Source organism: Tachyglossus aculeatus, chromosome 11, assembly GCF_015852505.1.
Source record: "Tachyglossus aculeatus isolate mTacAcu1 chromosome 11, mTacAcu1.pri, whole genome shotgun sequence".
NCBI classification, from domain to species: Eukaryota; Metazoa; Chordata; class Mammalia; order Monotremata; family Tachyglossidae; genus Tachyglossus; species Tachyglossus aculeatus.
In genome coordinates, this window is record NC_052076.1 from 7,424,248 (window position 1) to 7,439,949 (window position 15,702).

The 15,702-nt window shown below is 41.6% G+C and overlaps 1 protein-coding gene across 4 annotated transcripts in view; it reads right to left on the minus strand.

Moving 5' to 3' along the window:
* Positions 1 to 15,702, minus strand: part of CHD9 (chromodomain helicase DNA binding protein 9) — a 202,389-nt gene that overhangs the window by 52,014 nt on the left and 134,673 nt on the right. For all 4 annotated transcript variants that reach the window (XM_038753971.1, XM_038753974.1, XM_038753973.1 and 1 more), the window contains 8 exons: positions 15,055 to 15,201; positions 12,687 to 12,755; positions 12,553 to 12,608; positions 11,463 to 11,580; positions 10,694 to 10,780; positions 10,361 to 10,498; positions 5,126 to 5,247; positions 606 to 849 (listed from right to left, as the gene is read on the minus strand). In XM_038753971.1, the coding sequence (XP_038609899.1) occupies positions 606 to 849; positions 5,126 to 5,247; positions 10,361 to 10,498; positions 10,694 to 10,780; positions 11,463 to 11,580; positions 12,553 to 12,608; positions 12,687 to 12,755; positions 15,055 to 15,201 (981 nt within the window). The remainder of the gene's footprint in view (positions 1 to 605; positions 850 to 5,125; positions 5,248 to 10,360; positions 10,499 to 10,693; positions 10,781 to 11,462; positions 11,581 to 12,552; positions 12,609 to 12,686; positions 12,756 to 15,054; positions 15,202 to 15,702) is intronic.

Genomic DNA, 15,702 nt, shown 5'->3' on the forward strand with positions numbered 1-15,702 from the left:
AATGGAAGTTTTATTCTCTAAAACTAAAAACAATCTTTACCACATGACGAAAATTATTTTATCTAATTAAAATAATTGAATGAACATAATTTGCTGTTGTGACCTAATCCCCGCCTTTGGAGGACTACCAGAAAATACCAAATTTGTCCCTCAAATGTATTGACGGGACCACAAAGGAAATGAAGTGTGTGAATGGAAACGGACAATTTCAGAAACAACCTACCCTCTAAATTAAAAATGAACACTCCTGGCCTTGTGTAGGTGTCTTTTTCCAGTCTGATATTTTCAACTGTGTTTTTGACGGAGCAGTGCACAAAAGCAGCATGGCTCAGTGGAAAGGGCACAGGCTTGGGGGACAGAGGACATGGGTTCTAATCCTGCTTTCCACCACTTGTCTATGTGACCTTGGGCAAGCCACTTAACTTCTCTGTGCCTCAATTACCTCATCTGTAAAATGGGGATTAGGACTGTGAGCCCCACATGGGATGACCTTATTACTTTGTATCTACCCTAGCGCTTAGAATAGTGCTTGGCACATAGTAAGTGCTTAACAAAAATCATAATAATAATTATTTCTATTATTAATAAAAGCACCACTACAATACCTGTGAATCCCTGAAGTACATCTCATATTGCTGTATCATCTGCCTGCTCACCAGGCTCCCATGATATACCACAACATTAAGATCAGTCCATGTACGAAATTCTCTCTCCCAGTTTGTGATAGTAGAAAGTGGAGCAATGATCAGGAAAGGCCCTCGTATACCCGTCAGAAGGATTTCGTAGAGAAATGTAATCGACTGAATGGTTTTGCCAAGCCCCATTTCATCTGCTAAAATGCAGTTTCGTCTGAAACACACAAATATATTTTCCATCAGGATACTTAGTGCACATTGACCTTTTGTATACTGACATTTTGGCCAAAACCCGATATACTGACAGCTCATATATTTCACTATTGAAAACAGCTTATCAAAGTTGAGGCAGTGCGGAGTATGCTGAATACTTTTCATTGATTTATGGTCCCGCTGTGGATGAAACTGAATAGTTCGGATTTGCCGCTCCACGATGAAGACAAAACAATTGGTTTAACTCTGCTTGGGCTCACTAAAGCTACGTCCTAAATGAGTTTTAGTTGGGAATGACCTTAGGACTCCCCACAATACAACTGTAGTACGACAAATGGCAATGACTTTTCAAAACTTATATCTATTGTAGTTTTACAACACATCGATTTTAACTCTACCACACTACTTTTATTTATGGCTCTATTGGCATGGGAGTGAGGTGGGTGGGGGCTTGCATGGGTGCTGCAAAGAAAGGAGAAAGTACTTTTAAAAATCACAGTGGGGCTGTGGGAGGGGAGTTAAAAGGGGGCAAAGAGGAAGAAAGGTGAGGGTAGGGGGGATAAGAGTTTCCTGACTGCCAGGTGGAATCATCAGGGAGGGCCAAACTGTCCATTTTACTTCTGATGAAGTCAAAGCCAAATGCCCTATTGCGGAGCCTCTGTGACTCAATACAAATACAGTAATGAGCTTATATAACTCATCTATAATTGATGGACTCTGGTAATTTGGGTACAAGCAGGGTATCCAAAGCTCAAGAACCAATCCTCCATTTATAACACCCTTCCCTGTAGAAAACTGATTCAGACCTGCAAGCTTTTGTCTTAAGATGCAGTTTTCAAGAAATAACTGTGTCATGTATCAGAGGACTACTCTGAACTATTATGGGACTCCCCACCTTCAGCAGCAACATTAGGGTATTTTTGTCCTCTTGACTGGGGTCCTTCTTTTGGTTGGAGGAGCATGGTAGGAAGCCTGTTCTAAAGGAAAAAATGTCAGGTGGGTTAGAAGACATGGATTCAGACCTGCTTTTGACAGATTTAATTTGGATGTGCCTCAGTTGCACTCAGCAAAAATGGTCTCGGTGCCTCACCCACCTGAAAGAAATGTTGGCAGGGAGAGATGAAAAGCTATTGGGCTCAACAGTGGGAGCAATACGGCCTAGTGGATAGAGCTTGGGCCCGGGAGTCAGAAGGATCTGAGTTCTGATTATGGCTCTGCCATTTGTGTGCTGTGTGACCATGGGCAAGTTACTTCACTTCTCTGTACCTCCGTTACCTCATCTGCAAAACGGGGATTAAGACTGTGAGCCCCATGTGGAGCATAAACTGTGTTCCATCTGATTAGCTTGCATCGACCCCATCACTTAATATAGTGCCTGGCACATAATAAATGCTTATCAAATAACATTAAAAAAATTCTGCTCCTTGTAGAGGAAAAACTGTAAACCGAAAGCTGGGAATTAATGAGGGGTGTGGGCGATGGTTGTGTCAAGTCCGTGGGGTGGGGGTGGGGGGGTGGACACCCTTAGTGGGGAGTGAGGGTGGCGGGGGGGACCCCTTCCCGAGCACCATTTAAGGAGAGTGAGCGGCACTCTTGAGCAGGTGCAGCTGCGGACGGTGCCGTGAGTTGTGGCAGTGGCAGCCACCATCTCTTTAAACATGCCCTTGAAAGGAAAGGGAGAGGAGCAGACGGCGGTGCAAACCTCCTATTTCAAGCAACAACAACAACAAAAAAAAAATCTGGGAGAGAGCAGATGGGGGAGGTTTTGCATACTGCAGTTGCAGACAAGGCTCCAGATGCAGAATAGAGCTCATTACGCAAATATTATAGCAAAGTGGTTTGGGTGGGTTCCAAGCATGTTTGGGCTCCATTTTCCCCTACTCCACAAGGAAAGAATCCCCAGAGAGGGGGAGAGGGGCGCTCCCTGTCCCTTCTTCTCTCTCTTTCGCTCCCTGAAATCAGGCAAAGGATAAGAGGTTGGCTGTTCCCGCAGCTGTTCTGAGGTAGCCATGAAAAGAGCTCGCCTCGTATACACACTTGGGCCAGTTTGGAAAGTCCTACGCACCCACTAGAAACCCAGGGCACGGGCATCGCCTGAACCTGCTTCTGTCACGCTCTTTGGAGTCAGTCACACCACTCCGTCCCTTGTACCCAGGGAGAAGTTACCCTATCCTTGTCTCAGATCACGTGCCAGGAAGCCATGAAGCCCATAACCCTGACTGGCGCATTCTTTCATAGGTCAGATTAACTTGGTCATAATATGTTAGAATTTTTAAAAACTACTGCCAAGTACGTTATAGTTATGCAGATAAAAATCTCCCGGTTAACTCAAAAGTATTATGGAAATCATTACAAAAGCCATTTCAAAATGGGTGGATACCACCATCATAAATATGAACCCAAGAATGTGATGGAAAACAGCTGCTATAGATTGGATTGGAGCCATGATAATACACCAGTAAATCCTGGGAAATAAGCCAAAATCTCCGCTGTTTGAAAAGCTTTTTTAAAAAGTGGTGTTTATTGACACTGCTGTCCCCCAGAGTAGAAATATTACAGGAACATATGCAGAGAACAGAATCTGCAGATCTGATAAGGGTAGCAACAAATGTAGAGGCTGAATACAACAAAGAAAAGTTGGTTATCACCTCAATGCTTGGTCTGCCTAATCAACATCCTAATCAACTGATGGCATCTATTGAGGGCTTACAGTGAGTACAGCACTGTACTCTGCATTTGGGAGAGTACAATGCAACAGAGTTGGTAGGCATGTTCTCTGTCCACAAGGAGCTTACAGTCTAAATAAGGACTTGGGATTCCTTATAATACTAGACTCAAGTCAGAAGGCCCTTAGGGATGACTGTCACAAAACCAAGAAATACTACTTTCCAAGCGCTTAGTACAGTGCTCTGCACATGTTAAGTGCTCAATAAATACAAGTGAATGAATGAATGACTGGATAAAGTCAACTATCTGGAACTGCAATATGCTTGGCAAATACTGGCATTGCTATAAAGTATAAGGACAGCATTAATCTTAGGAAAGAAAAATCAATCAAAACAGTCATTTGCTCTTGTTTTCCTTTCTGCTAACTTGCTTCTCACTCCTAGTACCATCTGGCTTCTAGTTTTCATGCTGGTAATCCTCCTACAGAGAGACAATCATTTCCAGGAAGCATTTTTTGCTCCCTTGAAAGGTGGAACGTAACTGAAAAGTACGATGCTGATGGTGATAATTGAGGTTTATACGTTTTGCTTTTCTACCCTCTTTCTCATCCCAATGGTTAACCTTCAGTTCTTCTCGCATTTGGACTCCTGATATTCGACTTCTATCTGCCAGTCAATGGAAACTTGACCTTTCTTCAGTGTCCAGATGCAATTTGTTGGTGACTCACTTGATCTGGTCTTTGGCAAGCAAAGGCAGCAGACAATGTGACTCTGCACCAGCTGTTACACTAAAATGATTTTGCAGAACACAGACTGCGCCACTCAAAGGTTAAAGTAGTTTTAATATACTCACTCTTACCAGACCACATACACACACATATATACTGACAACATGCATTCAACGCTTTTTTTAAAAATGGTATTTATGCAATGCTTACTATATGTCAAACACTGCTTCAAGCACTGGGATAGGTACAAGTTAAATGAGGACGGATGTAGTCCCTATCTCGGATGGAGCTCACAGTCTAAGCAGGAAGGGAAACAAGGATTTAATCCCCATTTTACAGCTGCGGAAATAGAGGCACAGAGAGTGACTTGCCCAAGGTCACACAGCAAGCAAGTGTTAGAGCCAGGGTTAGAACCCAGGTCCTCTGACTCCCAGGCTTGTCTCTTTCCAGTAGCAACACTGCTTCTTACCCCAGAACACATATTTCTCCAAATGCAGCTATTCTCTTTTCATGAAGAAAAGCCTGCATTGACAGTTTCAGCACTGTATTCTCACTGGGATAAAAGTGAGAACAGTGTGGCCTGGGGAATAGAGCATGGGCCTGGGATTCAGAAGGGTCTGATTTCTAATCCTGGCTCTACCACTTCTCTGCTGTGTGACACTAGGCAAGTCACTTCTCTTTGCTTTTTTTATCTTTACTTGAGACTGTGAGCCCCATGTGGGACACAGACTGAGTCTGACCTGATTAAAATGTAACTACCCCAGTGCCTTGGACAGTGCCTGGCACATAGTAAGCGCCTAACAAACACCACAAGCATAAAACAGAGTGTCACTCATTTAACTTAGCACCTCCTTCGAGACCTACATTAAGACACAGCACATACCTATTGTACCAATTGAACAAGAGCCAGTTGAGTCCTTCCAGTTGGTATTCCCTGAGCTGGTTTCCGTTTTTGTATTCCCTGGACTGTTCTATTTTATTCCAGGTGTTTGAAGGAGGACGGTCCTTTGTGATGAAACATAAAAGGAAACATATTTACTCTATTGATAAAACTTAATTTTAAGCTCCTAAATTCATGTGTTAGTTCTAAACAGGAATGACTCTGGAAATCATTAGGTAAAAGGAAAACAGGAACTTCTGCGGCCATAGTGACTATCCAAACTGATACACTACTGGGAAATGGATGCAGAAAAACCAGGAGACAATAAGCTTTCCAAGGTGCATTTGCCCTTCAAAGAAAAATAAAAAGAAGCAGTGACTCAGCATTTATACACAGCTCGACAGGAACCGGCTCAGCAAACAGGACTGATTATCAAGACAAAAGGGTCCTCCTCAGCTACAGAAACTGGAAGAAGCCCTACAGGAGACCACTTTTATCACGAGTGCTTGAAAAATTTATTCATTCATTCAGTCACATTTATGGAGCACTTACTGTGTGCTCCATCGACCCCCAGCCCACGTCATCCCCCGGGCCTGGAATGCCCTCCCTCTGCCCATCCGCCAAGCTAGCTCTCTTCCTCCCTTCAAGGCCCTGCTGAGAGCTCACCTCCTCCAGGAGGCCTTCCCAGACTGAGCCCCTTCCTTCCTCTCCCCCTCGTCTCCCTGTCCATCCCCCCCATCTTACCTCCTTCCCTTCCCCACAGCACCTGTATATATGTATATATGTTTGTACATATTTATTACTCTATTTATTTTACTTGTACATATCTATTCTATTTATTTTATTTTGTTAGTATGTTTGGTTTTGTTCTCTGTCTCCCCCTTTTAGACTGTGAGCCCAGTGTTGGGTAGGGACTGTCTCTATATGTTGCCAATTTGTACTTCCCAAGCGCTTAGTACAGTGCTCTGCACATAGTAAGCTCTCAATAAATACGACTGATGATGATGTGTGCAGAGCACTGTACTAAGCACTGTACTAACACTATAACAATAAACAGACACGTTCCCTGCCCACAAGCTTACAGTCTAGAAAAACAAGGATTCACTACAGGAAAGGCTTCTCTCACGTGACACGCTGTGTCGCTAAGATACAGGGCATCCTCTTAGGGCAGATAATCACTGGGATATATTTTTCTTTACTTATTGCTTTACCATTCAGATGCCTGCTCCTTACCAAATTTTTGAAGGAAAACCCCATGACTATTTGTGTGATTCCTTATAGCCATTCAGCCTCTACGTCTGACTGTTAAAGCACATTTCCATTTCCAGTATAATCCTTTATTTACCCTTATTAGATTTCAAAAATTGGTTACGTTAGTTAAACTATAACAAAGTCACACTGGGCCTTGTTTTGGAAGCAATTTTGCATCCTACTGAAGGAATAAGCAGGACCCATGAGGCTACATTTGCCTTGGTGCAGTTGAAGTAGCAGCTTCAACACCCCCTCAGTGGGTAAGAGCCTTTCCCCGGAGTAGCTGCTTTAGTTTACTCTAGAAGACAAGCTTCACTCCCCTGATGGAACCTAGCCCAGCATTTCCTAGACCAGCAGAAAACATCAGAGAGAGTGTGTTTTCAAAGGGGCTTTAAAGTAATTTAATAAAATGAACCAAAGGCATTTATAATGAACCTTTAGAAAACTTACCTAACATTACCTTCAAAAAGACTTTGAAATTACTGGATGCTCAACACTTTCTAACATGGCAGATTTTAAGTTACTCTACGCAAAAGCAATTAATTGAGCATCATCAACAATAACTACTTGCAATGCCCACAGGGAAGAGAGCACTCTACCAGTGGCTGATTATCCTTAATTTTAGGAAAGAAATCCCAAATCAAAACTGGTTGCTAAGGGAAATCTCCCAGGGCATAGGGTGGAGGGGACCTGGTTCATGCTTGTGTCCAAAAGCAGCCACACGTAAAAAAAGACAACGGTATTTGTTAAGGGCTTACGATGTGCCAGGCACTGTACTAAGCACTGGGGTAGTCACAAGCTACTCAGGTTATACGTAGTCCGTGCCCCACATGGGGTTCACAGCTTTAATCATTTTACAGATGAGGTAACTGACGCACAGAGAAGTGAAGTGGCTTTCCCTAGGTCACACAGCAGACAAGTGGTGGAAGCGGGATTAGAACCTAGGGCCTTCTGACTCCCACTCCCATGTTCTACCAACTTAGTCACACTGCTTCACACTGACACTTTGGTTAGGGACTCCTTGTTTGGGTCACTGAGCTTGGGCCCTGCCTAACCCAGCTACCCTGCCACCCTCCTGTTAGTCAGTCAATCATATTTATTGAGTGCTTACTGCGTGCACAGCACTGTACTAAGTGCTTGGGAGAAGAGAATGGTAGGAGGGGCCTCATGCTCCAGAGTGTTGGTGGTACAGCCAAAAATAGCCATGGAAGTTTTGGGACAAATGGCATGTTGCATTGGTGTCCCAGCTAAGCCAGAAACTAGCAGCAACCAGGCGGGCTGTTTTACTCCTTGGGTAAATCCTGGGGGTTTACGGTGGTCTGTGCCTGCTCTAAAAATATTTTACATTTTATTTTGATTTGATTTTTTTTTCATGTGATACGGTGATGCCTGCATGGCACATGTGGCATTTTCTGATGTTTTTGTTCAAATGTGCTTGCGGCGAACAATAGCAGACACCAACCCATTGTTAGTGGGGATAATCCCAGTATTTTTAGCACTAAATACCACTCATCCTGCCTCTAGAGTCCACCCTGGAAACCCAAATATCAGGCAGCCTACCTGACTGACAGGTTGCATCTCAGATTTTTCCATTCCCTGGCTCTTTTCTCATTTTCCAGAGCACAAAGTTCCTAGCATCGCATAGGCTGACCGAAAGGCCTTTAGGGAGGTGCTTGAGGAAGCAAACTCATGGCACATATACATGGCCTGCACCGGTTCAACCTAACCCTTCAGTGCTACCATGCTGAACTATGACAAACAGAACCAAAATACAGTGCCAGTGCTTACTACAGTGCATGGCACACAGTAAGCGCTTAACAAATACGATTAAAAAAAATCTTCTTTAAGCCAAATGTCTCATGAAATATCACTGACGCTATTAAGATGTACACCAATTGCATGAATTATCTTCAACCTGATGTTATACTGAGAAGCAGCACGACTTAATACAAAAACACAGGCAGGACTGGCAGTCAGAAAACCTGGGTTTTAATCCGGGCTATCTCACATTTCTGCTGGATGACCATGGGCAAGTCACTTAACTTCTCTGTGCCTCAATTTCACCCTCTGTAAAATGGAGATTCAACACCTGTCCTCCTTCCCCTTCAGCTGGAAGCCCCATGTGTCTGATATGATTGCTTTGTATCTGTTCCAGCACTAGTAAGTGGTTGGTTCATAGGAAGCGCTTAACAAATACCACAATTACTACTATTATTGTTATTTGTTCAGGATAGGAAACAGATTTGCAGGGCTATAACAGAATACTTCTCCAACAATCAGTGGTATTTACTGTGCTTTTACTTTGCCCAGAGCATCGTGCTAAGCCCTTGAGAGATTACCCTACCTTACAATACAGCAAGACTAGTTAGAGACGATCCCTGACCACAAGGAGGTTAGAGGGGAAGACAGACATTGAAATAAATTACAAATGGATATTTAAGTAAGTGCTTTTGGACTTGGGGTTAGGTGAATATCAAAGAGCTTAAGGAGAACAGGTCTAAGCATATAGGTGAAACAGAAGGAAGGGTTAAGACAGGGATGTGAGGGCTGAGTTGGGGAAAGCATCTTGGAGGAGCAGTGATTTCAGTAGGCTTTGAAGATGGGAGGGCTGAGGGGGAGGTCTGTCAGCTATGAAAGGGGAAAAAGTTCCAAGCAAGAGTGAGAACGTGGGCAAGGGGTGCGAAAAAGATAAGCTCGGGGTTCTGTGAGAAAGAAGGTTGGTGTTAGAGCAGTGCAGTGTGGAGGATGAGTTGTAGCAGGAGATCAGTGAGATAAACAAGGAGGAGGAGAACTGTTTGAGTGCCTTGAAGCCTATGATAGTGAGATGTGAAAATGGATGGGCAAGCATTGGAGGTTTTTGAGGAGTGAGGAGATGTGGACTGAACGTTTTTTTTAGAGAAAAACGATCCGGGTAGCAGAGTGAAGTACGGACTGGAGTGGGGAGCAGCATGAGGAAGGGAGGTCAACAGGGAGGCTGATGCTGTAGGTATAATCTGATAAGAACGTGGAACTGCATGGTATTTTTCCTGATATCCAGTTTTCCATTGAAATTACGATACCCTCAATTTTTCCAAAGTGGCCAAAACTATTGCAGAAGAAAAGGCATTATGAATCTGCTGAATTTTAGAGTATTTTTCCCTTTCCCCAAGAGCGAGATTTCTTTTAACCAGTAGGCTGAACATAATTTCTAATGCAGCTGGCTGCAACTCAAAGCTCACAAAGATTCTCCCAAAGCAGTTTCCTGTGGTTCTCAAATTCTACCAACAGCACAATCTAATACTGGTAACCCCACTTTGATGTATAGAAGGCAGAAATGTTGATGTGATTCACCACATTCTGTTTTTCCAGTGGGGGGAAAGTGGGTCAAGCACACTCTTACAAACTGGCACTTGATATATAACACTGAAGTTTTCCTTGACTTAGTGCCACAGATAGTTCACGGAAATGGCGGCGTAGCAATGAACCATTTTCGACAGCTCAAGTACCTTCTGGTGGGTTGTCCCATGACCAGATTTGGAGCTCTGGACATAATCTCTGAATCCTCAATTTACTATGATTCATCATATCCTGGAACCACTGTGGATGTTTGGCTTAGATCCAAGATGGCCCTTGGAGGACCTGATCCAGAATGTTCTTAGTAAGGTGCAACTTTCTAAGGCTCAGTAATGAAACGGTAAAAACTATCTCTGCTCTTGCCCCTGGTGACCAGGCTCCAGGACCCCAGGCTAGGCCAACCCATGAGGACATGCAAGCATCACCAAATAAATACTCGAGGTCCCAGCAATACAAATACCAGAAAGCCTAGCCCAGGAAACAACACCGACGCTGCTGAAATATGCCAATATTAAAGGCGATGGACAAGACACACAGTCATGGAAAAGAGGGTTGATGAATTTCAAACCCTCTAAAATCTGCCTTATCTATAATTGTAAGAATCCACAGTTAGAAGTCAATTACAGGAGTTATGTACACAAGGGGTATCCTCACCAAACGTCTCGAATCGGGCCGAGAAGCTTGCAGTTGCTCAAACTCCTCTATTTTTGCCTGATCTACATCTTCTTTTAGTTCCCATGTGCTGTCTTCATATGGCAATGAGCACCATTTTACTAAGTAGTAAATAACAGGCTGCAAACAACAAAATATTTATTAATGTCAGTGTTTTAAAATGAGAACATCTTGTAAAGAATCCAAACGTTCTAAACACATAAAGGAAGCGAAAATGTTTTGATAAAAATTAATGAAATCCCAGTCTTTCTGAACCATTTCTCTTGGGAAGAGATTGCTGTTTGGTGTGCTTAGTATTTCTGAGCCAACATTTACCTCACCAGTGTCCTTATCTTCACAAAACGAGACTTCCAACACTCTGTCTACTTCAACATAGTCTGGATTGAAAGGTTCTTCTTCCACCTGAAATGCAGGAATAACTGAGTGATCCACTGAGTGGAGGAAGTGGGAAGAGTTAAGTGGAGGCACTAATACATCCTAGTTCTTCACCTCTGGAGACCAACATGCGAATCTGATGGGAACTAGAGTCAGAATAACTTTCGGTGCTTTCAACCAATGGGAATATGTCTACCTTAAAAAACATGCTATTTTACAACTCATTCTATTCAAAGGATTAGGAGAATGCTAAAACTGGAGGAGGGCAATATTGTAACAGGCATGACGCCTTCTACACTTGAACCTAGAGAGGTCTATTAGCTTTCGGGCCCTTCTTTTTTTCCAGGAAATCTATGAGAACACATCTTTGAATTTCAAAAAATCATTTGGAGTACACCTGTAGAATACACAGAAAGATTTTCCAGGTAGGCTTTTTAAGAGACAATGTGTACACTGTGTGTGAATTCAGGTAAGTATTGTTGTAAAGGTTTTTGTGATTGAACAGCTATAGAGGCTTTATGTTTTTGGTTTGAACTCTTCATGCTATACACACCCGGTACACACCTCAAAATACGACGTCTCAAACAAAATGTGTGTGCATGTGTGTGTGTGTGTGTGTGTGTTTGTGTGTACACACATTCATACAAATCCAGGGGATGTTTTGCTTTCAGCAAATGTGAGTCTAAATCTTTTTGCTTTTCTTACTTACATCTGCAAAAAAATGTGCTCTTTGTGCTTGTCTCAACTTGAATCGTTTGATTTTCTGCTGGATCCTTTTATCTTTCAAAAGCTGTTGTTCAGTGGCCCACTCGCAGTGAAGATAGGAGCTAAAATGTCATAATTAGATCATTACATGGGGAAGTAAACTGAGGGTAGCATTTTCTGGGATAAAGTTAAAGTTTAATAAGAAGGCTTGGATCTTCTTCTCTATCACCAGCAACAGCATTTATTGAGCAGGCAAAATAACAGAACCTCCCTTATAAAAATGTGCCAGTTTTCAAAAACTAAGTTCTTTGCCATCTGTTAACACAGAAACAACCAAGTTAAGCTTGAAAGCAATGATTTCAAAGAAAGATCAGCAAAGAGAAAGGAATAGAATTAGGATACAGGGATGAGTCTTTGGAATTCTATTTCCATATTTTACTGTGTTTGCTACGTTTCCTTTAAAGGAAATAAATGTCTCCACATGATTTGATTCCTCTACTTGAAGAAACAGAATTCTCCAAAAATGAAGAAGCGATTGCCAAAAACATCCATATCAATGTAAACCAAAAATATTTGGAAACCATTTGCTAGAATTTGGATAAATATGTGTCCACAAATACTTAGGACTATATTACTGTAGATTTATCCATACCCTGGACTTAAAATTTGCATTTAAAAAAAAATCATCATATATAGGAAAGTCAGTGATCAACTGAGCTAAAATTAAGGTATTGGCAATCAGCAAGACACACAATGAGAGAACAGATAATTACTCTACTCTTCCCCACAAGCTGATACTGTAAGACAGCCCCTAAATTCTGTATTTTCAAAGTCAACCAACAGAATTTTTAAAGCTGTTTCCCAGCTTTCTCATTTACTATAATTATTCCTGAATGTTATTCAATTGTGAATTTTATATATTTATGAGTTTAACAATGAGGTTCGTGCTACATCAGAAACAGGGAAAATTTTGTTGCCTCAAAAAATCCAGAGGCACCATCTTATCAATGCCCTACTTGTAAGCATTTTATTAGCAGTATTTATTTTTAAATCATGTCCTCCCTCGTTCTATCATTAACCTACATGATACTTACTAATTCTTGTATTTCACAAAAAATTCTTCTGCTTCAATCATCATTCCAGTGGAAATCTACGAGAATGAAATAAAGCTCTTAAGATCCTTGGGTAACTGTATGAAATAAAGACGTGTTCTGAAATGTCTACTCACCTCCTTCTTCACGATCCTAGAAGACAAAATTTTGTCTACAATTGCAGCATCTTCTTCACTTGGATTTTCCTATGAACACAAAGAAGACATTCATCTAGAAATCCATTTTCAGTTCTCGCTTTGATGATTTACGGATAAAAAAACGTGGTTTCTAAGATTTGAGTCGGCACTCACATTTCTTCTCATCTGTGTTTCCTTCATGAATTTAGTTTTCTACCACGCACGCAAGCCTGCTCGGCCTTTAAAAGAGTTAAGGCTGCTTTTGTTTATTTTTGTGAAAATCAACTGAACAGAGAATTGCTTTCATGTAGCTGGAACTGTTTATTCTTACATTAACTAAGAACATACAGTGCACTCAGTTTTTAGTCCACTTAGCACTGATTAAACATGGACACACGTTTACCTTCTCAGGGGCCTTTTGGGCTTCAGTATGTCATATTAAGAGTTCAAAATCAAACAGATCCGCAAAGGAAAGGGAACAAGTATAGGGCAAATTTAAGAGTGGGAAATCATAAAAATGGCTACTTTTTCACATATCCTGAATTATTCACTTGTGATACACCCAATCTTTGATGCAACTCAGCCAAAACACTGGGGGTTGCTTGGGCTACTCTGACCACCTTAAAAGATGAGCACAAACAGCTAAAATGCCTGGCATGTAACATGGATACCTACTCACTTTTTGGAAGAAGTAACTACAAACCATTTTCTCTACCTGCCTCAAAAATTACATTTTTTGCTTTAGCGGGGCTCTCATTTGAAATTAAAACCTCCTTTAATTCAAATGAAAATTTTAAATTATATGACTATTCTTGTAACTTCTTTTAGGTATGCTTTTTAAGGGACAAAATGCATGTGGTAAAAAAAAACTGTCCTGTAATTACAATAACAGAGGTATTTGTTATGCACTTACTATATATCAAGCCCTGCATATAGCACTGGGGTAGATTCAAGATAATTAGCTAAGACATAGTTGGCAGGTAGGCTTAATATATATATAATTAAACACACAAAGGGGAACATGCCAATAAAGTCCTTGGATACCTATTTTCTATATAGTTTTCTTGCATTTTAGAGAATCACGTTCTAGTTTGAAACTAGAAATTCAACAAAATCTATTTGAATTTTCAGTAAATGGCAGAAAAGGCAGAGTGGGTATCTTAGAAGATAAAGCACCCAGAATTTCAGGAGCAGGATCAATAAAAACATCACAGTTGGCATTTATCATACAAGGATGAAACGACAGGGAAGACCACGGGAACACATCTGAAATAACAGTTTTGGAGCAGGAGACGTGGAGAGAATGACATACTGGGACAGATGAAGCAGCGATAAGGCTTTTTCACTTTGGGGAGCGAAAGAGGGACGGCAAGGAGGTTGCCATTGGTGGGCATCAAGCCTCATAAAACAGTTGGCTTCAGGGTATAAGGCCAGGCACTTCCCAGTCAAGAAAAAATCAATGGTATTTATTGAGTGCTCACTATGCGGAAGAGCACAGTATTAAGCACTCTGGGATAGTACAGTGCAACAGAATTAGCAGCCACGTTCTCCGCCCATACTGAGTTTACAGCCTACAGAAAAAGTTTCATTCGACTCAGTTCAGTTCACAAAACCTACACTACACACTACGTATTACAGGAGTTGTATGAATTAGAGAGTTCAAAGGGAGCTGGGTCAGACACTAGCATTAAATCAGATTCCTCAGCCTAGGTTTTCAGGCCTGAGACTTCAAGACTGGTTCTTTGGTCACTCCTTAACACTTTGTTGTACAAATTTTATTCCTGCCCTGGTGAGGATGGGGAATGGAGACAAAATTATTTCACCTCGCTGCCCTATCCAGACAGAATCACAACCTTTCCCAGGTTTCCCACAGCCCATTCTCTTGACAGAGTAGCAGCCTCGGGAAATGACGATACCCGGTTCCCTTGTATCCACCCCAGCACTTAGTTCAGTGCCTGGCACCTAGTAAGCACTTAACAAATACCATTATTATTATGATATACCCAGAATTAAAACCCATTTCCATAATAACAGAGCAAAAAGCCTGCACGATCTGATATTTAGATAGCATAAGTCATCAAAATGGCTTTTGAAAATCTCTCCATCAGTTTTTATGTTTTAGAAGTAAAAACAAAATACAGCCTTGAAAAAAAATGCTAACACTAATTTTCTGTTGCCATTATCCACTGTCGGTGAAAAAAATATCAGATGAATAATTCAGATGTCCCCAAGGACAAAGAGGGAAAAGAGAGAACATTGAATATTATATGGGAGGATCAGTTAGGTGACAGAAATAGATGCAGAAAGAAATATTGAAGAACAAATAGAAGACATATTTCCAAGGCCAAGGATCCTGAATGTTACTTACCACAAATAACTGCAAGGGCTGTTCAGCTGGTAAAGGGGCCGAGCTCTTTTTGATTTTCCCAGAAACTTTCACCTCTTCCTCCGACTGTTTCCCTTCTGCATCTTCGGCATATTTTTTTCTTTTAACTTGACGATTGGATCTTCTCTTCTGCAATGAGACCGCCCCCCACCAACCCCAAAGAGAGTTATTATGACATTCTGAGGAGAGAACTATTTTTAAACAAGTTGACAATTTTGTAGATTGGTTGAGATTTTTTGGAAAGCATTCACCCCTTCCCCTATTCTACTAATGGATCCAAACTTACCCTTATGCCAGTGAGTGGGGAACACAGCCTCACACAGTCATCTGTTCTCCTATTCTGGCATCAATCAATCAATCATATTTATTGAGTACTTTCTGTGTGCACAGAACTCTACTAGTTGCTTCGGAGAGTACAATATAACAAAGTTGGCAGACAAGTTCCCTGCCCATCACAAACTTACAGTCCAGGGGGCAGGATGGAAAAAAGGGGCAAATCCATGTGCAAGGGTGACGCAGAAGGGAGTGGGAGAAGAGGAAATGAGGGCTTAGTCAGGGAAGCTCTCTTGAAGGAGATTTGCCTTCAATAAGGCTTTGAAGGTGGGTAAAGTAATTATCAGTGGGATATGA